The sequence below is a fragment of the Hydra vulgaris genome, chromosome 15, assembly GCF_038396675.1.
Source record: "Hydra vulgaris chromosome 15, alternate assembly HydraT2T_AEP".
Classification (NCBI taxonomy): domain Eukaryota; kingdom Metazoa; phylum Cnidaria; class Hydrozoa; order Anthoathecata; family Hydridae; genus Hydra; species Hydra vulgaris.
The window spans coordinates 13,303,303-13,326,709 of record NC_088934.1 but is presented as its reverse complement, the minus strand read 5'-3'; the positions used below and the strand labels follow the sequence as shown (position 1 = coordinate 13,326,709).

Below are 23,407 nucleotides of genomic sequence, written 5' to 3'. Positions count from 1 at the left end.
ATATATATATAAATTAGTAGAAAATCACTTAGCAAAATTTTTTTTCATTTAAGACTGTGTTTCGTCAATAAAGACTCGTCAGAAATAAATGATCAAATTAATGAAACTTCAATTTACAATTTCTTAACTGCTGGCGTGGCTAGTCGGTTGGAGCCCCCCTCAAAAAAAAACTGTCATTAGGGCCCTAATTTCGCAAAAAATTTTCCACTATGTATTACTAAAAAAAAAAAAACATTACATTAATTAGGACCCTTGTATTTGCTGATGGACCTCCTGAAATAATTGCCCTCCTCTCTCAAATTAGGGTGTGTAGGGTAGACTAGCCACGGCTGATATGTACACTCTACCGTCCATAATTAATCGAATAACATCAATATTAAAAAAAATGCTTTAACTTAATAACTTTGTAAAGTTTACTTTTTTTTTTTTGCATTATTAGATAATTTAATAAATATAAAAATATTTTGATTAAAATGCTTTAATAAAAATTAATAAAAATTATAAAAAAGGCTGAAGTGGTCAAAACTACATAAAAAAAATGAGCCATCGTATACTGGAAACTTTGACCTACGCGTAAATGTTATAAATCTTTAGTTTCAATAAAAGCTTGTTTCATCCACCATGTTTCATCATGTGAAACATGGTGGATGTGGTTTTAAGGTGTGAGGGGGTTTTTGTTAGAATACCCACAGGAGTGGGTATTCTAACAAAAGAACAGGAGAATACCCACATGACGAAAATATTTTTTTGATATTTTTAAAATGTTATTCTATTTTTTTGGAAAGCTGGGTTAATCGGAAGCCATTCATTTATTAGAAGAAACGGATCCAAAACATATAAATATACATATATTCAAAACATATAAATATACATTATTTAAAATTAAGTTTATATCTTGTATGAAGCAATTCATAAATTATTCATTTGCAGTTATTTGTTGTTTGTGGTTACATAACTATTTAGTGTGCTGGAATACATCTTATATTTCAAATATTTTGAGGCAGCCTACTCTTTTCTATTATTGTGTTTTAACAAGGTAACATTTGGTCTAAATTTAGCTTTCCGCATCTAAAAAAAAATCATAAAAAAAGAATAAAACAAATAATGTAAACTGCTCAACAGTATTTTGTAGTTTGTTTCTAAATATTTAAAATACTAATTTAATTAAGTGATACTTTTCAAAAAAGTTTTACACGGATGCGACGATTACCCTGCATCTACTCCTAATCACTCACAAACCCTTTTTTTGTTTAAATTACTAAGACGTATTCTTTATGCTTCATCTTTAAATATTGTCTTTTTTAAATTGTATATATTGTATATATTACAATTTTTTTTCCGTATTCATTTAATGGATTGATTTTTTTTTGTATTCATTTAATGATTTTTTTTGTATTCATTTAATGATTTTTTTTGTATTCATTTAATGATTTTTTTTGTATTCATTTAATGATTTTTTTTGTATTCATTTAATGATTTTTTTTGTATTCATTTAATGATTTTTTTTGTATTCATTTAATGATTTTTTTTGTATTCATTTAATGATTTTTTTTGTATTCATTTAATGATTTTTTTTGTATTCATTTAATGATTTTTTTTGTATTCATTTAATGATTTTTTTTGTATTCATTTAATGATTTTTATACTTTAATTATGATTAACTCAAATTAAAAAAAAATTATTTTTGCATATTATCAATAAATTCAAGAATGGTATTAAATATCTCCAATATTGCCAACCTATCAACTAAAATAAGCCTAACAATCGACAAACCATGTCCTGTTGTTGAAATTTCAGGTGCTTTGTATCAAAACATGTATACTCTGGTTGCTTTAGCAGTAATTGTAATCATATTGATATCAAATCTCTGTTTAATTATTGGTTTATATCGAATGCGTAGAAAAAGCAAACATACAACAAACGAAAAATTGATTTTACTTTTATCGGCTACTGATTTGTTAGTGGGGTTAATCACACTACCGTTTCAAATTGTTTTAGTTCGAAAAGGAAATACATCTAGTTGTTTATTTATTTTTGCTTGTGGGTTTTTTATTATTTTTCCGTTAATGTTTTCTGCCATAATCGTTTTAACAATAACGTTGGAACGCCTTTTTGTAATCTTAAATGACACTAAAAGTTGCGGCAGATATTTTAAAGGTATATATTTATTACCTATCGTGATTTTCAATTTTCTATTGGCAATCGGTATCGGTGTTTGGTTTGTATACCCGAAGGATGTGTACCAATATGTCAAAATACGCTTTACTCTGGCAACTTACATGAGCATTAACTTACTACTTATATTGGTCACGAATTCTTTCCTTTTGATAAATGTAAAAAAAAGAATGAGTTTTAATGATATTCAAGTTGAGAAACACATCAAAGTGGAGAAACGACTTACTAAAACTATGATTTTAATATCATTTTTTCTTGTGATTACGTACGCTCCTACTGTTGCAAATATGTACCATGTGGCTTCAATGTTGTATAAAGAAAAATTTACAAATAAATTTTTTCACCTACCATTAACATATTGGTTGCTTGTTTTGTTTGAATTTAACAGCGCATTTAATTCTTTAGTTTACGTAATTAGAAGCAGTAAGATCAGGAAAATACAAAAATCTTTTATTCGCCGTTTTTTAAAGTGAGAGTTTTTAATTATTAAAATAAATAATAAATTTATTTATTTCAATCTAATTTTTATTTATATGAGCATAAACCTTGAAGTAAAGATTTTTTGTCCCCAGTCTCCAATTGTCATGATTTTTTCCATAAGATCCACAAGGAGCCGTTGCGCAGTGAGTGACAGACAAACCTGCGTCTTTTCAAAGTATATTAAAAGAAACTTATTTCACATTCGTACGAACATGAAAAGCTTGTTTTTTATACCACTTTGGTAAGATACATTATGTTTTGTTTTTGTTTTTTATTTAAACCTATAATAACAAAAGTAGGATCGAGCGGGGGGTAGTTGTGGAATTTTTGCTAAATCTAACAGATCTCATGAACGGTGTCAGATTTACACATTTTTTTCACTATTTGAAAGGTAATTTAACTTGCTAAAAATTTGTTTAGAAAAAAGGTATAATTTTTGGGTGAATAAAACTTTTACTAACAGTAACCGTGTAATTTATAAACTTTTTATTGCTTTAATTAATTTATATAGACAGAATATATAGACAGAAAAACAATATATAAACAGAAAAACAAATATATAGACAGAAAAACAAACAAACAACTTTTAAATCTACAAAAATTTTCAACTTACATTTTTTTATTTACATTTATCTATAATAAAATATGAATTAATGAGTTACCATTATTTAAAGTTGATCCAGAAGCAACTAAAATAAATTATCAAATAAAAAGTTTATTTATATAATCTTGACGATAATGTTGAAATAAACAATATTTATTGCTTGAAAAGTTTAGTAACAAATGTAATTCAAGTATATTAAAATAAATGTACTTACCTGTTGTGGCTGGTGCAACTGAAGTTATAACTAAATAAAAAAATATTAAATAAAAAAGCTAGTTTATCTATCTTATCTATTTTATCCTGATGATTATGTTTAAAGAAACAATATTTATTGATTCTTTTTAAAATAAAATAAAAGACATTACTATTTGCTGTAAAATAAAATAAAAGACATTACTATTTGCACCAACTGATGATGCTACCACACCTAAATGACAAAATTTATTAAAATATTTAAAACATATTCAATGGTTTAAAAGATTATTCAAAAGAAGTTTTTAAATCTACAAAATCTAAGTCCTTACTGAGTTCTACCTGTCTGTCTAAAAATAAAAATTGAGATAAAATTATATACAATAAAATTGCTAATGCTACATTCGTCCTCAAATAAAATCAGCTTGCCTGTCTAAAAAAAAATTTGTATTCTCATTAATCCTTATCTATAAATAAACTTACTAATATAAACAATAAATAAAATTGAAATAATATAAACTATAAATAAACTTACTAATATAAACAATAAATAAACTTGAAATAATATAAACTATAAATAAACTTACTAATATAAACTATAAATAAACTACTATATACTATATAAACTATAAATAAACTAATATAACTATGTTACTAATATAAACTATAAGTAAACTACTATACACTATATACTTACTAAAAAGGCCTTCAGTTCCTTTTAACTGCTCTAAAAAATGAAAAATACTTGCTTAAAATGATCTAAAAAGACTGAAGACAAAACTGAAACACTTTGCTAAAAAGAAACATTGTACTAAAAAAAAATTTTTTACCAGTCATTTTAGTTTTAACTTCTTCTAAAAAAAAAACAGAAAAATAAAAACAACAAACAACAAACAAATTTTAGTTTTTAAACAATGAACAACATCAGTTCCACTTGAAACTAAAAATTTATCAGCTCTAATCGGCTGGAAGACCTTGCTTGAAAGACCGCATGGAGTAAAGAAACGCTTTTAGAAAAGCCTAGAAAGTTCTTTATTAAAAAAGAAAGTTAAACGACACTAATACTATTAAATTACAGTATTCATATTTAGAAGATTAGATAAATTACAGTATTCATGTTTAGATTGTACTAAAAAAACTATTTTACCAGACATTTTATTTCTAACTTCTTCTAAGAAATAAAAACAGGCTATAAAAATTAGAAAAATAAAAACAACCAACAACAAACAAACGGTTATTTAAATTTTTGTTTTAAACAATGAACAACATCAACTCTTCTTGAGAATAAAAGTACATCATCTCTAATTCGTCAGCTGACTTAACTCGAAAGACCGCATGGAAAAAGTGACCGCATGGAAAAAGTAACCGCGCATAAAAAAAAGTATATAAAATATAAAAATATTATTTTAAACAATTATCTTGAACTTTGAAGCCGATTTAAAAATTACTAATTTTAAAAATATATATAAATAATGTACCTTCAATTGTTTTTTATCAAAGTTTTTCCTTTGTGTTCGAGTTCAGTTTCATTTATTTTTTTCAAAGCTGCTCAACTTACCACTACTAGGCCAGGTGACACATTAGTTAGGCTTTAAAGAGAACAGTAAGACTTATGAAAAAACGGGTAATTTTAATCGAAAGTCCATTAAATTGTTAAAATATCAACGCTTAAGTGATGTCAGATAAAAAAGTTTATAAGCATCTAAGTGAAAAATGACAAAACTATTTTTTTTTTACTTTTTTGGTCCAAAATAGAAAAAGTGCTCGTGAATCTTACTCAACTGCTTTTCAACAATATTTTTTTGCGCATTATGTTAACATTCTAATTCTCTAACTTTCATCCATTAGATGTTTTCTCATATGATGCGTTTTTTTTGCGATATTTTAATTGCCCGACCTCCCCCCATGCTCAACTAGCCCCGCTCTACAATACTATTAGCTATTACGTTGCACTTTGGCACTAATTTGAGATGGCAACATTTCGCATTATCCAGCTTATTTTGCTCTACGATTCTACACATAATTGGAACATTAATATTTTTATTAGATATTAAAAGTTATATTACCTGTAACCACGGTTAGGACGAATCCTGAAAATGCCAACCTAGTTGACCCAAGTACGCCACTTATTTGGGGTAATAACGTACACATCAAGGTACCCTGTGATGCATATTTTGAAATCTTTTAATTTTGTCCGCAAAAAATAATTTAATAGACCATTCCCATAAATTGTCAAACGCGCAATGCATTGTGATAGTTGTATTCATTTAAATCTAAACAATCCGCGCAAAGTTTTTTTTGAAGTAGGGGTCGCACAGTGGGTCAGAATGGCCAATTTTGTGACAAAATTATTAACTAATTTAATATTAGTGCTACACTCACTATATTTGGCATGAGTACTAATTTTTTTTTTTTTTTTTTTTTTTTTTTTTTTTTTGTTTATTTAACAATATTCTCTGGTAAAAGTGTCGTTGGTACATAATATATGAAGAACACGGAAACTCGAAGAGGATCATAAGATCCTGTCACCGAGAACAGTTTAACAATACAAAAATTATAAACCAATTATTTCAAAAAATATATAAAATAAAAAGTAAATACCGTTTAAGAAAACCTTCATACAAATAAAATAACCTCAATTATAAAACACCGTTTAACAAAACAATAAAAAAATCAAATCAAATATTTTAAATTAGTAAATACCGTTTTTATGAAAACCGTCATACAAATAAAATACCGATTAAAAAAACAATAAAAAATAAAAACAAATATTTTAAACTACATTTAGAAACACTTATAAAAGAGAAACGAGATCAGAAGAACTCGAAAATATTTTCTATTGAGAAAATAACTTTTTTCAGTTTGTTTTTGAAAGAAGAAAAATTCCAACTTTGGGAAAAATCAAAATTTTTTAAAACTATTTGGTTCCACAAATAACCTCCGCGACAAGATATAAGAGACCTTCCTTTTGTATGCGAATATTGTTGATAAATAAAAATGTCATTTCTTAGATCATATTTGTTTTTGGGCTTTATTGCATATAAATTTTGAAAAGGTATTGGAGCTAAGTTTATCTTACATTTAAATATAAAGCAAAGAGTGTTAAAAACATTTTTAGTTGGTATATATTAAGAATACTCATTTTGAATAAAAGTGGTTTTGCATGAGTAAAACGATCTTTAAAATTTATTAGTCGTGCTAGATGCTTCTGTTGCCGATAAAGAGGATCTAATTGACTTTTTTTAGCACTGCCCCATGCGATATTTGAATAATTTAGATGGCATTGAATAAGTGAGTAATAAAGTTGAATTAATGCGTGTCTATTTACAAAACTTTTCGCTTTATATAATACTCCAATATTTTTTGAAACTTTGTTGCGCAAGGTTTCAATATGATTTTTCCACGTAAGGTTTTCATCAATAAAAACACCAAGAAAAAGTATAACTTTTGATTGTTTTATTTGAATATTATCTATATATATTTGAGGCATATTATTTGGCAAAAGATATTTTTTGGATTTGGAATGAAATAGAGTCCATTTAGTTTTTTCTATGTTAATTGATAACTTATTAGACTTAAACCAATTTGAAATTTTAATTAGCTCTATGTTCATGTCATTAAATAGTGTTATGATATTATTGCTAGACAAAAAAAAGTTTGTGTCATCAGCAAACATTACTGTTTTTAAATTTGAGGCATTATAAAGATCATTGATATAAATGAGAAAAAGAAGTGGTCCTAGTATAGACCCTTGGGGGACACCACATGTTATATCTAGTAAATTTGTTGTAGAGGATACATCAATTTGCACATACTGTTTACGATTGCTTAAATAGCTCTTGAGTAATTTTAGAAAATTACCACAGATTCCATAATTTTCTAGTTTTTTAATAAGAATCTCATGATTTATCGTATCGAAGGCTTTTGATAGATCTATGAACACTGCAAGAGTAAATTGTGATTTTTCAAACGAATTTGCAATATTTCTAGTCAGATGAAGCACTGCGTGTTCAGTGGAATTATGTTTTTTTAAACCCATATTGGGTTGTATTTAGTATTTTATTTTTAGAAAGATGATCATAAATTTTATTGTAAAGGATCCTTTCATAAATCTTTGAAAAACCAGAAAGTACAGAAATTGGACGATAATTAGTTATATTTGATAATTCCCCCCCTTTAAATATTGGTGTAACTTTGGCTATCTTTAGTTGATCAGGAAATATACCTTGTTTAATTGAACAACAAAGACCTGAAAGAGTATAGTTTTTATGATCTCGTAAGAACTGATTATAACGTTACCATTTATTTGATCTGGGCCTATCGATTTATTGATTTTTAGCATTTTGTAAGCACATTCAAACTCTTTAATCGAAAGTTCAAAGTTATTAAGTATAGAAATTATCGGAAGATTAAGATCATTAATTGTGTTAGTTATAATGGGAATATTTTTTTCTAAATTTGGACCAATTGTTACAAAAAAATTATTTATTTGATTTGCTATATCTTTAGGATTATATAAGAAATCATCATTGTTTTTAATAAATTTTGGTAAGTTGCATGTTTTAATTTTTTGATTGCCAGTAATTTCATTTAAAATTTGCCATGTGCGTTTAGCATTATTCTTAAACTTCTCTAATAAGTTTGGATAGTATTTTTTTTTTAAGTTTTTTTTTGACTTTCAAAAAGCTTTACATAATTTTTATAAATTTCCTTATTTTTATCTGTTTTTGACTTTAAATACTTTATATACAATTTTTGTTTAACTTTGAAAGATTTCCTGAGTTCTTTAGTAATCCATGGTGATTTTAGGCTTTTTTTGTTTAAGTTAACTTTGTATTGTGGAAAGTTTGCATCATAAACTTCATAGAATGTTCTAAAAAATGAGTTATAAACCACATTTGCTTCCGACGAAAAATTTATATGTTTCCAATGTAGTAATGATAGTTGTTCATTAAATGATGCAATATTTACTTCACTGAAACAGCGTTTTAGGATAACTTGTTTTTTTATTTGTAATTGTTCAATATCAGTATTTATTGAAAAGAAGATAGGAAAATGATCTGAAACATCATTTTTAATTAACCCTTTTTTAAGAGATTCATTAAAAGTGTCTGTTGTCATAATATTATCTATTAAAGATACTGACTTTAAAGTTACTCTTGTTAGTTTATTAATAAGCGGAATTGCACCGTTTTCAAATAAATCATTATAAAAACTATTAATTTTGGAATTTACGTGATATTTTAATGCGTCTAAATTTATGTCACCAATAATGTAATTTAATTTCTTTTCTATTGTACATTTTGTTATAATATCAGTAATTAAAAAGGACTTGAAACTATTTAGGGGTCGTCCATAAAGTACGTACGCCAAAAATTTTGAAATTTGACCCCCCCTCCCCCCTGTTGCCATGCGTAATTTTATGTCCCCACCCCCCTTTAAAAGTACGTACGTTTCTTAAATACCCCCCCCCCTCAAATATCCCCCCCCCCCCATCCCTCCTTTTTTTTTTTTCTTAATAAAAAAGTTTAATTAAAAAAAAAAAAAACGGAGGGTACCTTAGATACTTTATCCTACCCCAAAGCTCTTTGTTTGCGCATTTTAAAAACGTCTTTAAGTATAAATGAAAATAATAATTTGAATAAATTTAAAATTTATCTAACGTAATGTGTATTTGGGCGAAAGGTTTATGCGGCGGCAATAGTCTACGGAGAACCAGGATCGATTCCCGGTGAAATCTAGAAAACCTTTTTTTGTTTTAATAACGAATCAAATGTAAATAAACTATACTTAAGGTGAACGTTTTTTTCAGGCACCCCTCTTTAGTAAGTAAAAAACGAGTCTAACGTGAGATCAGTAATATTGAAAACAAAGGGTAAAACCCAGTGGGAGGGAGCAACAGCAAATTTTGTGCCCTTTTGCTATTTTAAGAAGCTTTTTATTTTAGCAAAACTTAGCGGTCTTTGAGACGCCATTGGCACGTTTTTTTTGGGGTGACTCCGTCCCATCAACCACGGCCCTCAGGACTTACTCAGGGCCAGTATATAAGGGCAAGCATGTGTGCATGGGCCCCCTTAGGATTTTTTGATGTTCCAGATAGAATACTTTCACACATCGTGCAAACTTAAGTTTGTTAATATGCCAAATGAGGTGGCCTTGCAAAAAATTTGGATTGCGGAGGCCTGGGAACAAAAAGCCCTAAAGCGTTTGTTCCCAGGCCAAAAAAGTTATAACCATGCAAAATTTACACCCCTCTCATTTTGGGGGTCGGGAGGGTAAGCGTTTTAAGGCTTTTTGTTCACAGGCCTCCGCCATCCCGATATTTTGCAAAGCCTTCTCATTTGGCATAGGTATAAACAAACTTAAGTTATGAGTTTGCACGATGTGTGAAAGTATCCTATCTGCAACATCAAAAAATTCTGAGGGCGCCCATACATGTGTGTGCATAGAGGAAAACTATACCCTCTACTTCATATACCATACATCTTTTTATGTTGGCAAACTAGAATCTTTAGTCAGAATGTAACTTTTCTATTGATTAGCTGGTTAATTGTGATAAATTAGAAAATCGAAGTACGTACTTTTAAATTGAACCCTCCCCCCCCCCTCCCTCCCATACGCTTTCGTACGCTTTTTGAAGACCCCCCCTCCCCCTATGAGCGTACGTACTTTATGGACGACCCCTTATTTCACCAGATGGTGGGCGATAACAGCAACTTAAAAGTATATTTTTAGTTATTTTGGCTAAAATTTCAATTGTTAAAACCTCTTTATCGGCATCAGAAATACTCATGTCAGGCCTAATTATAAACCGCATTCCTTCACTTACATACAAAAGTACTCCACCGCCTCGTTTTTTTGTTTTACGTGCTAAAGAAACAGGATTAAAACCTGGCAGGTGAAGATTCGATATAGCCTCGTCAGAACTACACCAAGTTTCTGTTAGGCGTATAACGTTAAAAATATTTAAAGTTTCCTCAATATTATTCTTAAAATTTTCAAAATTCTTTTTTAAACTTCTTATGTTAAAATATATCACATTTAAGCGATCTCGCTCAAGAAATTCTTTTAGTTCATTGTTGTAAAAATAAAAACAACTGTTTAACAAAGCACCTGCTTTACTAAAATAAATTGAATCAGTTTCATTGTTTATTTTTTTGAAAAAAGTCAAAAGAATTAAACTCAAAATTATTTGCATGTTTTGAGTCCATTTTTTAGTTTTTAAATATAGAAATAAAAGAATTTCGGTAAGAATTTAAGCTTAAGATAAATGTAAATGTTACATTCATTTAAAAATATCAAGTTAATAATTTGAAGAATAAAAAAATTTAAAAATATCCCATAAAATATTAAGTATAAAAAAATAAAAAATTAATTTATACTTGGCGATTTTTTGCGTCAATTTTCTTTCCCATTCACGAATGATAAGTTTGTCGTAGGAGATAAACGCATACTTTCCTTGTTTTCTTTCTCTTAACATTTTATCTCTTAAATCTTTTCGTATTTGAACAGTTTCGTAACAGAAATCCTCGTTGATATAAATGTTCATTCCTTCAAGTTTTACAGATCTATTCATTATATCAATCTTATCTTTATAATTTAGGAGTTTTAAAATTATCGTTCTATTATTTTTAGCATCTCTTGGTCCGGTTCTATGTGCTCGTTCAATTTTAACATTTTTGATTTCATTTTGATTTCATTTTAACATTTTTGATTTTAACATTTTTGATTTCAATTTTAACATTTTTGATTTCATTTTTGATTTTCATTTCAATATATGGTTTGAGCTTCTTATGAAGGCGTTATCTTTTATTTAGTTGCTATAGATTTTTTTGCATAGCAACAACCTACTTTTTGTAGTTGCATATTTTTTATGTGTGCAATATACACTAAATTTGGTAAGAGTACCAATACGAGGTATGCATTTTATATTATGATATTAAGTTTGGTTGCTATGGATGCCTTATTATGCATAGCAACAAGCTTTTTATAGTGACAGTCAATTTTATAGAAATTCTTGACTTACTGCAAATTATTAAAAAAATAGGATTTTTAATGCTCTGGTGTTCCAAATAAATGTTTGTGGGAACTTTTTAATTTATCTTAATTATAGAATAAGGGAGAACTTGCACCCTTGATCTGTGAGCACCTTTGATCCTATAGCGTCATCTCCATACTTACATAACTTATTAAAGAGGGTTGATAACCAGCGTGTTATAAATATTGTATCTTCAAAATTAATTGTGTTTTGGTTAGAGAATAGACCACTCGAAAGTAATGAAAAAAAAACGTTGAGCCTCAGTAACAAATAACATTTTTTTTCATTGATTTTTTCTTCTTTTAAGAAAGATAAATTTGTAGTAAAATTAATAAAAACTTTATTGGTATTTATTATAGACATAGCTTTGACAATTTAAAAATAGTTCTTACACATTTATGTTATAAATTTGATCTCGGATAAATTATACACACATAGGATCAAGGCACCCATGATCCCAATTGAGCATTCATAGTCTTTATAATTTTAAATCAACTTAAATTATTCTGGTAAAAAGAATGATTATTGAATTATAATAAGGTATAAAATTTGCTGTTATTTACTGTTACTCTAGAGATCGAAATGAAAACATGTATTCAGTAAATTGGCCTGATAGATTTTTAGGATCATGGGTGAATGCTCTCCCCTACCGACAATTTTAATTTACAACGCATAAATTTAATTTTAATAATAATTAAAGCAAGTAACCAAAATTTGGCCAGTAAAAATCCATAAAAAGAACAACTAAACATTGTTTTTTAACAGTTACAGAACACCTTCTGGTAAAACCTTCTTTTTATTACTAACTATTGTTCTTAGTGAAGAAATGACTGGATCACGAGAACAAAATAATCGCTTAAATAAATCTTCATTACATTTGATATGGTCACACTTGCTTGTAAAATGCTAACGATACTTTTTTTAAATCTTTATTCCGGGCCTCTATAGCTTCTTCACTTAAGAGCCCAATTTGTAATTTCATGTAATCAACAACACTGGGGCATAAATTAGCATTTTGTGAATGCTCTGCGGGATCTAGTACATGGATAGCATTCCACGTAAAACCTAGCTGTATGTGTGCAGTATTCCCTGAATAAATCTGCATCAAGCTCAAAACCACATGAAATACAAGTCAGAAAAACATGGAATATTTTTATAAGTTCAAAATTCAGTCCTGTGATTTTAGAAAAAAATTGTTCATTCTGAAAGGCTCTTCTTGAGGTGTTACCATCATTAGATGTTCCTGAGCCGCCAGCCTTATGCCTATCGACAATCAGTCCCATCTTCTCTTGAAAAGCAAATTGATTTTTTTTCTCTTGCATTTCAATTTGCTTTTTAGCTGGTAATCTTGATGACCATTTCTTGACTGGCAATTTATAAGCAATGTGGATTAAGCATTCGAATGTTCGTATCTATGCATTTAGAATCCATTTTGAATGTGCAACTTCAGTAACACTTGTAGGGGAGAACGGGGTGAGATGGGACAAAAAAATTTACTTGCGTGCTGCGCTTTAAATTTTCCACAATAACCATACAAATTGGTTTAAAACTATAGTCCAATGAATCGTCATGTTACATTATTGCAAAACCCATTATTTAACCATCAAATTAAGTACCATAACCAAAAATAAAATACCATTCTAAATGCATTTGTAACTTTGTTCAACAGGTTGCTTGATGTTTAAATTGAGTCAAAATTAAGTTGATGTCTGAGGGGGTAACTTTTTTTCTTTTTCTTATCTTTATCTTCTTTTTTTCTTTTACATTCTGATAAACTTTCAACAAATTCATTTCTTGTTGGTGTGTCAGTCAATACCAGAGACCTAAAACATTTTCTTTTTGCACTTTTTCTCTTTGCCACCCTTTCACCCGCTTTTGGAAATGGCCTTATATCTTCTGCTGTCCAATGGTAGGCAGAAGTGCTGATTTGCTGTTTCTTTTCATTAATAACTTCAGATACAGTGATGTGGGGATTGTTTGTTTGTCGGAATTGTCATTTGCTGGAATTGGTCAATCAGATACATAAGAACATAAAAAGTCGACATCACTGAAAACATATGGATCGTACGGGAAAATGCCAGCTGCTTTAAAACCATTTTGAATGTTTTGGGAAGTAAAAGCTCTCGTATAAGCTATTCCTAAATTTTCAGAAATGTCATATATTGTCATAGGAGTATTTGGATGTGCCTTTAACCATGAATCACATGCTGAATTGTAAAATTTCTTTAATGGCCCAAATACTGATCTGTCAAGTGGTTGGAGTTTGTGGCTGCAATGGGGTGGTAATGTCAAGAGCACAACATTGCTTTCCTTAGCTTTATCCATCAGTTCAATCAATATACGAGTTTTGTGGTAGTCCATTATTAAAAGTAATGGATGATCCTTGCAAGGATGTCCATACTCCACAAAATGATCAAACTATTTCAAAAAAATTTCTGTATTTATCCATCCACTAGGATTAACATCACCTTATGTACCTGTTGGTGCACCTTTAAGCATATAGCTATGAAAGTGGACACGAGGAAATATCAAAAAGGGTGGAATAAAATTTCCAAGGGCATTAATGCTACCCACCATTGTAACTAGGGTTCCCCTTTCAGCAGAAGTTACCTGTCCTACTTGCTTTACTCCTTTACCAGCAATCACTTTCACTGGCTTATGAACAGCTGTCAGACCTGTTTCATCAATATTGTAAATGCAATCAGCAGAAAAGTTATAGCGCTTCTGCACACTGTCAAGGTTTTTGAAGAAAGTATCTACATTTGTGCGATTGAAACTAGTTGTTCGACTGAGGCTGGTAGCTTCTGGCGTACGAATAGATAATTTTATACGATTAAAGAATAAATAAAACCATTTAGTTCCAGCTGTTTCACTCTTTTTCCAGTTTTCTGGTATTTTAATGTCATTTTTAATTGCATATTGATATGCAAGTTGCTTTGTTTCTCTAACATCAAGTCCATAATGCATATTAGATGCTTGACGAAGATATATTGAAAGTTCATCTTCTTGTGTCTTATTAAAAATATATTTATGTTGTTCATCAAAGTATAAGTTACTGTAAGAAGTTTCTTTATTAACCTTTATTTTCCGCTGTAAATTTGATTTTGAAATTGTATACTCTTGTGCAGCTGCTCGTAGTGATAAACTGCATCAGGCTTTAAACGACTTGTCACTCGTTTGTACTTTCTTGGCTTCTTAAAATTATTACTCATATAACTCACTCCATTATTAAAAAAAATTATGCTCTTTTTAATTGCATTAACCAAAATCCAAACTAGGCTGTAAATTTTAAATTTATTTTAATAAAAATAAAATAGTATCACAGCCCTATAAAACTTATAATGTGATTAAATTTAATAAGGCTAATAGTGAAGAACTTTATTTAAACTGATTTTAAAATACAAAAAAGATTGGCATTAAAACAATATTTACTGTGAAAGATGTCTTCAGGACAAAGTAACAAAGACATCCAATATAATTATTATTATTTTCTATGATAAAAAACACTTTACTATGAAGTAAACGTTGAAATCTTATCATAAACATAAACATAATTTTCTGTTCACTTGCTTTTTTACAAAAATATTGATTATAAAAGTTAAAGTACAATAAATTTAAAAAATGATAAAATTGAACAGTGTCCCATTTCACCCCAATACTCCTGTCCCAAGTCACTCCATCTAGGTACTTTGATAAAAAATTCAATATAATAACACAATTACAAAACTTATGCTGTTACATAGAGCTTAATGAGAGCTATCCAATGACGCCTAATTTGTCTGTCTATGTTAATTATGACGGAAGTTATGATTTTTATTCTGCGTGTAAAAGTGGTAATTTCTGCTATAGAAAATTAAGAAAAACCGTGACCAATATTTTGCGTTACTGGCACTAAAAACTGCATAAGTAAAAAACCGACTGAGATAATGTAATAAAATTTAAAACAGTGATTCATCATTGTTAGATCTTTAATTTATTACATTTTTTATGGATCAAATAGCTTATTTTCATCTGATCAGGTACAAAAAACAAAGTGGAGTGGGGGTGAATTTTGACAAGGATGCAATTTAAAAATTAATAGTTCACAAACTAAGTGCAAAGAAGACTTATTTTTCTAAGATATATGACTCATTACATTAACTTTATGTTTAAGGTACAAATTACTAGTCTGCTGAAAGGAGGCTCATATAAATATTAATTATCAATATAACATTGAAAATCTTTTAAAATGGAGTAAAATTGACAACAACATAAAGTTAAACACAATTAATCATAAAAAATGATACGTTCAAAAGAACAAAAAAATTAAAATGCATAACTAAAATAAAATACTATTGTAAACATTTGTCTAATATTTAATTACCGGTAACTAGGTGACCAGTTTTTTACCGGTGACCATTTTTTTGTTTCTTATCGAGGTTCTTATCTCTGGAACAAAATAGTCTTACCAAATTTTGATTTTTCTACCCAACTGACTTTTGCCTCATTCAAACATAAACTTAAAAGAATTATATTTTTAATTGAAAATATTTTGATTTACTTTTAATTGTTTTTTTGTTTTGTTTGTTTGTTTGTTCGTTGTTTTTCTATTTTGTATATTTTATTTATTTTTTAATCTTGGCTTTTTAAAATTTTATCTTGGTTTTTACATGTTTTTGCATAAAGTTGTATTATTATTATTATTTCACTTAAGACATTGTATTTTTATCAAAAATTAACCATATATTGTAAAGGGCTTCATGACAAGATCCACATGATCTTCTAGAAGTCCTGTCGTTACTAATGTAAAAATTGTAAAATATAATTGGTTATTTTAATATTTTTAAACGGCAAAATATTTAAAAAAAAAACAAAAACAAAAAAAAAAAAACAAAAAAAAACTAAATGTAGAACCTGAATCAATAGAAAACTAAATCACCAAGAGCAACGTCAGCCAAGAGACTATTTTAAAGTCTTCTGTATCATCTTCTTCTTCATCCTCTTTCCAATATGCAATTCTAAAACTGACAACTTTTCCAGTAACAGGTGGTAACTTCATAACTATTCTTCCCTTATAAGCTATTTCATTCCCCTCCTCATTCCATAAATGTTCAACTCTAGCTCCTTCAATTTTAACTGGATCCTCATTTAACATTTCTAATACTTTGACTCTTTGGTATTCTGAGAGCGAAGAGAAAATGGAATTATGTACAATATCTAAACTATTTTCTAAAATAAGTTTTTTTATATCTCTAGCTAATCTATTTCTCTGTTTCATTTCTCTCTTCTGACCTTTTTCTTTTAACCGTAACTTTGCTAACTCTTCTCCTCTCAACCTTCTCTCTTTACTTTGTTTTCTTGAAACTGCCCCCCTAGATATACAAAGTTTAACTATTTTTTCTTGCTCTTTTTTTGTATTATTACACAGCCAGTCCAGAGATTTGTTCACCTTAACCTTTGTCTTACCATCTAAAAATGAAATTTCATCATTGGGCGCCCTGCGAGTAAAAAAGTCTATCATGCCAAGGGTTTTCTCAGCCCAAATATTATTAATAGAGGCACTAACTGCCTTATCTTGCATGAATTGGATCGGTGCAGAGAATTCACCAGTCAAGTACCTTGTCAGCTGCCTTTTTAAAACTGTCACTGTAGCATTAGCTATTATTTTTAAAACAGAAAGCAATTGCTCCAAATACTTCCCTTCAATAATGCGTAATGCAACCAATGTCTCATCAGAAATCAGTAGGCGACCAAATGCATCTAACTGTGACGACAATAGAAATTCCGGCTCATCACAAAGTATTTCCACAACCTTAATTGCAGACTTGAGATACTCAGCCTAAAAAGAAGTTATTTTTTATTAGAAGTTATTTTTTTAGATCATAAATTAAAACATGCATTAAATGTTTAAATTACATAGTAAAAATAAAAAAAATTGCATACCAATTCAAAATGGTTTCTTTGTTTTTCCTCTGCATAAAAAAGGGCCATCCAAGGTCCAGTTAAGAATTTGCCCCAAGGGCTTGTAGATGGATCATTATCTCCTCATTCTTGAAATCTCTTAGTAAAGATGTCCTCAGTAAAGTCGTGTTGTTGCAGTACTTCTCCAGATAGTTGACTAGTATTTGTCTATGCCTAAAAACAGAATAAAACAAATTATGCATTTGTTATTGGAAAATCAAATGCATGGACTAGATAGTTGAATACCAATTGTCAGTACCTGCATACAATGCCAGCTGAACAAAACAGTATGTGCAATTAGTTGCCAACATACCTTGGAAAAGTACTGCAAGATAATCCACTTTGCTTGAGAAAGGATTTAAATCCATGCGGATCTCCTTTGGCCTTGTATCTGAAATACAATAATGCAGACTTAAAATATAGCAAGCAATTAAACTCTGATTTTATAAAAAAAGTAACAATATGCAGTTTGTTTACATTATTTGGATCAAATACATAATTTAAACATTGACCTTAACTTTGAAATGCTGTACAAAAGATTTGCAGCTCTGCAATCTGACCCATAAGTGGTACTGGGTATTGTATCATTCAGCTTTTGAAGTGTTTTCCTGGTCTCACTGGCTATTCCATCAAGTGGATGCAGATGACAGTTTAACTCTAACAGCTCTTTTTCAAGTATGCTGTTTAGCTTCACAACTGATGCATGGTTAACCGAGGCTCTGTCTGTCAACGTTGACATTATTTTGCCCATTATAGCTGGGATAGCTCCTATCCCAGCTATAATGTATGTGTCTTTTAAAAAACTGGATTTTTTCGTTAACTCTCAGAATTGATAGTGTTAATGATGAAACTTTACATTCATTTTTATTAAATTGCTGAATTAAATATTTAGCTGTTTCTGTAGCATTTCTGTTCTGTTGTAAAAAAACATTGTACACAAAACCATTTGAAAGTAGTTTATACTTGTGGGAACCAAGAAGATCTTCAAAGTCTTTTGCCTTTTTAATTATTTTCTCCATGTCACAAAAACAAGTTATTGTAAAAAACTGAAATAAAAAAAAAGGGATTTATATATTTAGTAATTAACAAGGCAACTTAATAAAAACAAAGAAAAACAACTAAGTATTAATTTTTAAATAAATCTTATTTATCGTAGATTAGCAACTAATCTACGATAAATAAAACAGCTATTTCAATTATATTATTATTGATTTATTAATTATTATGCCATTTAAGCTAAGCACAATTTACTACACTTTATTTTCATTATAACTAAGTAAAAAAAATGTCAAATTTTATGAAATTAGAATACAACCATATTTAAAAAAAATAACAATAGTAGTTTAAGAAACTTGTGTTTAAAACATTTATTCTAAATTGGATTGTGCAACACCACAAATGCCCATTACGGTATTAATAACCGGTTACTTGTGGGTAAGTTCGTTGGGAAGCATTTATTTTTAAAATTGGGTAATTTATTTACATAAAAAATACACAAAAGTAAATTAGATACATACATCCTTATGCAAATTTAATAAAAAAATGACTATCTAGCACAAAAAGCAAAAAATTTCGAAAATAAAAACTTACCTTGTTTTGAAAATCAAATTTTTCACTAACAACACACTGGATGAAGGATTTCCAAGCTATTTATAAAAAGATTAAGTATTCAATGTTGAAATACAAACAAGCCTATTTTAAAATCTAGAGAATTTAAAGAGCAGTCTGGTTTTAAAAAAACACACTATCCAGAGACGACTAAAAATCGGGTTTATATAAGTATATGAAAAACCAAGTGCAATTTCCGACTCAAGTTACGGCCGATATTAAAGTATCTACTCCATCACTAGAAGGTGTGAGAAAACCTTTATTTTATATAGTTCTCGTAGCCATATGCTTATCATATTTCTTCTGTAGTTAAATAAAACAATAGTGAATAATTAAAAACCATAAACATAAAAATATATGCAAACAACACATAAATATTTAATATTAATGATGTCTTCAAAATCCAGGAAAATTGTTAGATTTTTACATATTCGCAAATAATCCGAAAAAAAAATACTTCTGAAACTTAAAAAATACAATAATATGAAGAAGCTATTGCAGACTTATAACATATATAAAAAACTTTTGCTTTATTAAATTTTTCACTGAGATATTACCAAGTCCTATCTCACCCCATGCCCATCTCACCCCGTTCTCCCCTAATACATAAAAAACTGCGTTTTAAACTATTCAAATATAAAAAGGTGTGTATATATATATATATATATATATATATATATATATATATATATATATATATAAACAAATTTTAAAATGTATTTTACAAAATAGAGTGCTCAATAGGGTGTCCCAAAAAATGATGAAAGTTTGAAAATCAAGAGACTTTACCCTCCAAACTATGTGATTTGGTCTATAAAGATAGAATATATAAAGAATTTTGATTTAAAGTTAGCAACTTTGCTAGATGTGTAATTATAAATTCAGAGAGATTTTTTTTTTTACGGTTTTACGCGCATATTACTGAGATAATTTTCTTTCAATAAATATAACTTACAAATTTATTTTGCAGAATTAAATAATGAAATAAACAACCGATACAGCGAGATATGAATCACAATGTTAAAAACCTTTTTTTTTATTAAATTAAACGCATAGGAAAACAGTTATAAAGTATATACTTTTGTGAATTGATCTATGGCATTTTGGCTTGTAATTTTTTTCTATGATCATTTGCAACAAGCATTATATTTTGCCTTTGATCATCATTTGTAGATGCCTTCACAAAGGCATAGGAAATTTAAGTAGGTTATTAGTCATTTTTATTTTTTCATTGTCTTCAACGTCACTATCTCCAATTGCTAACACAACAAGCTGAGGAAATAAGTACCAAGATTTTGTACAAAACGACTTTGTACTCTTTGTTAAAGACTGTCCTAACTGGTCATTTTATTGCTCTTGAATTTTAAGACTTACCCTGAAAGCATCAAGGTCATTCTTGGGTGCTTTGGTAGACTGAGAGCGTTTTAAAAACCATGCTTCATAAAGAATGGCGGTAAAAAAACTTCCCTTACGTACCTCTTTTTCCTCTTTTTCTGTCATATTTTAACAATATTTTTGTCATTTCCAATGAAAGGAGGTAAAATCCATCTGCCATAAAACGTGCCTCATGACAAGCGCCAGGTTGATGGGTTTTAAAATTAGTTAAAGCTCTACCAAGATAAAAAACAACAATCTGGCAAAGGTTTCTATAATCAACTCTTGCAAAAGTATTTTTGAGCAGAGCTTTTGAACAGAAAGCAAGGGCATTTTTTGCAATAGTGTACAACACTGAATCAACTTCTAGGTTATAACTCATTTTTACAATACTATTTAGAGTGTTCACTTCTCTACAAACTTCGTTCCCCTTTTTTTTTAACTTTAAATATAATGCTCTATGGGGACCTTTGTCTTTCCTGTGAGTACTTCCATGAAGTGAGACATATGCAGCTCATATATGTGATGCCTACATAAGAACCATATTAAAGGCGGGTTAAGTTTTACGCTCAGCAATTGAATTGCTTCAGCATATTTCCCCGTGTTACTAATGGTTGTATCGCAGCAGCAAGCAAACAGTTGATTAACGCACTTGTAATACTCTAATAATTTTATTAGTTCGATTGCCTGGCATGCTCCAGTACCATTTTTAAATTGGACAATCCCAAGAAATTTATCGTCTCAATCTGGAGCATCTGGAGAACTAACGCTCACAGCCAATCTGTCATAAACAACAGATATTTGAAAATCTTTTGAAATTTCTTCAACTAGTGTCAAAATGTAGAACTAGTCTCTTACCTTTGGTAAATCAATTATTTGCTTTCTTATAAGGCCCCCTGTTGACTAAATTATCTGAAACCGTTTTCAGATAATTCAGTCAACAGGTTTCCGTCTGAAGACCTAAAGATGTTTATTTTTTTTTAAATTAACATTAAATTTGGAAAGAATGGCAGACATAATTGCAGTCTGAGGTTGTATTCCAATATTATATCTTGCTGCCACAATTGGTGTTGGTTCAATAAGCTCATCAGGAGTAAGCTCTATGATTATTTTAGCTCTATGATTATTTTATATAAGCTCTATGATTATTTTAGTCGTTTTCTTTAATCTAAAAGTGTTTAATAAATAAATTTTTTATTTGTTTTTGTTGTTGAGTTAATATGCCTCTATTAATAATAAAGTTGTTCAGGAAATAAAATAAATACTTGATTATAAATAAAAATTATTTTTAATAACGTAGTAGTTCACAATGACCTTTTTTTTTCTTCATAAGTTTTTTTGTCAAATTCATCGTCTGTTGAAGAGTGAAATTTGCAATCGGCTGTTTCAAATCCATCTAAGTTTTCACTACATATTGATATGCTACTATCCTGGATTACTTGAACTCAATGAATCTCTTTTTATTTTTGTTTTTCTATAGCTAGAATTCTGAGTCTCTTCTTTTCAGTTCTAGCTCTGTAAGCCGCATCATCTTTTTCTTCAATGAACATTTTCCTTTCCTTCATTTGGTCTTTAAAAGATTCTAGATCGTTTTCAACTACTTCTAGATCATTATTAGATGCTCTAATTTTCTCCTTAAAATCCATTTTTGAAATATTAAACAGATTATTTAACTCGAATTTAAATTCTTCTACTAGAATGTTATGTTTTGTTTTATCTTTAAACTCAAGTGATTTCATTTTTAGCATTTTAGCGTATTTTTTAATGAACTTCTTAATTTGTCCTTAAGTAATTAAACGTTATTAAAGTAAATAATAAAAAAAATTATAGTATTGATAACGATTACAGTTAAGCTATCAAAAAACGAGTATTAAATGAAAAAAAATTCATTATTTTAAAGGTTACTAATTACCTTACTTGAGCTCCTTTCTGAATATAATCTCAAAAACCTGCTTCGATCCATACAGAAATAACTTCAGCAACAACACAATTGATCCCAAAATGATAACAAACTCCTTTAAAACACACAAGTTCAAATCCAAGATGTTTTTGTGGACACTAGTTAAAATTATTTAACAAGTAAATCTATTAGAAAAATTTATAAACATTCTTAAGCTAATAAATCTTTTTGTATGATTTTTACAACAATCCTTTTTTCATGACAATAATTACAAAAGCAAAGTAACAAAAATACGGAAAAAATTGTTATATCCAAATTTTTAAAATATACATCATGCAATTGTCGACTTAATGAACCATAACATATAGGTATTTTCTTTTTCTACAGAGCAAATCCCAAACACTTGAGGGTATAGTCTTTTTTTCTTTTTTTTGGGACACCCTAGTGCTCAATGTTCTTCAAAGAACAGAGCAATAATAAATTAAATTTAAAGAAATACGCTTTACAAAAATTTTTCATTTAACACTGTGATTTATCAATAAAGACTCATTAGAAATGCATCATTTCTGGTGAGTCTTTATTGAATCATCATCATTTCTGATGAATTTTTATTGATGAAACATCGTGTTAAATGAAAAACCTTTGTTAAGTGATTTTCTAATAGTTTATATATATATATATATATATATATATATATATATATATATATATATATATATATATATATATATATATATATATATATATATATATATATATATATATATATGTATATGTATATATATGTATTGAGAGAGAGTATACGCAATCTTTTTTCAACTTGAGATGACATATTATATCAAACAGATACAATACGTCTGAAACTGTTTTAATAAGAAAATAACGACCAAAAAAAAAAATCAAAAATTTAGCCATAAGCAATTAGAATCGCTTAAAAGAGTGTTATATTTATTAAATATATGTTATTTAATTAAAAAAAACAACATGCAAAAGCCTAGTTTCAATTTAAACAAAATGATAAAAAATAATAAAAGAATATGTCTATTTCTACAAACTGTACTGCATTCTGTATTAGAGTCAATGCTTATTTGAGACA

The 23,407-nt window shown here is 28.5% G+C and overlaps 1 protein-coding gene and 1 long non-coding RNA gene across 2 annotated transcripts; both read right to left on the bottom strand.

Moving 5' to 3' along the window:
* Window positions 1-13,958: 13,958 nt before the first annotated feature.
* Window positions 13,959-17,592, bottom strand: LOC136091770 (uncharacterized). The gene is made up of 3 exons (XM_065819482.1): window positions 17,412-17,592; window positions 16,408-17,307; window positions 13,959-14,501 (listed from the first exon to the last, which is right to left on the bottom strand). Exons 1-3 carry the CDS (start codon window positions 17,457-17,459, stop codon window positions 13,959-13,961), a joined length of 1,491 nt encoding a protein of 496 aa, XP_065675554.1. The 5' UTR covers window positions 17,460-17,592.
* A 96-nt stretch (window positions 17,593-17,688) lies between these two features.
* On the bottom strand, window positions 17,689-19,073 carry LOC136092375 (uncharacterized). The gene is made up of 3 exons (XR_010644377.1): window positions 19,020-19,073; window positions 17,942-18,475; window positions 17,689-17,820 (listed from the first exon to the last, which is right to left on the bottom strand). It is a non-coding gene; the product is annotated as an uncharacterized LOC136092375 (long non-coding RNA).
* Window positions 19,074-23,407: the final 4,334 nt, after the last annotated feature.

Coding starts and splice junctions, on each gene's coding strand:
- LOC136091770 (XM_065819482.1), bottom strand. CDS start 17,459: ATGGCCCTTTTTTATGCAGAGGAAAAACAAAGAAACCATTTTGAATTG. Junction 17,308..17,411: donor AAAGAAACCATTTTGAATTG/GTATGCAATTTT, acceptor ACTTCTTTTTAG/GCTGAGTATCTCAAGTCTGC. Junction 14,502..16,407: donor CTTGGCTGACGTTGCTCTTG/GTGATTTAGTTT, acceptor ATTTTTAATAAG/ACACAAGAAGATGAACTTTC.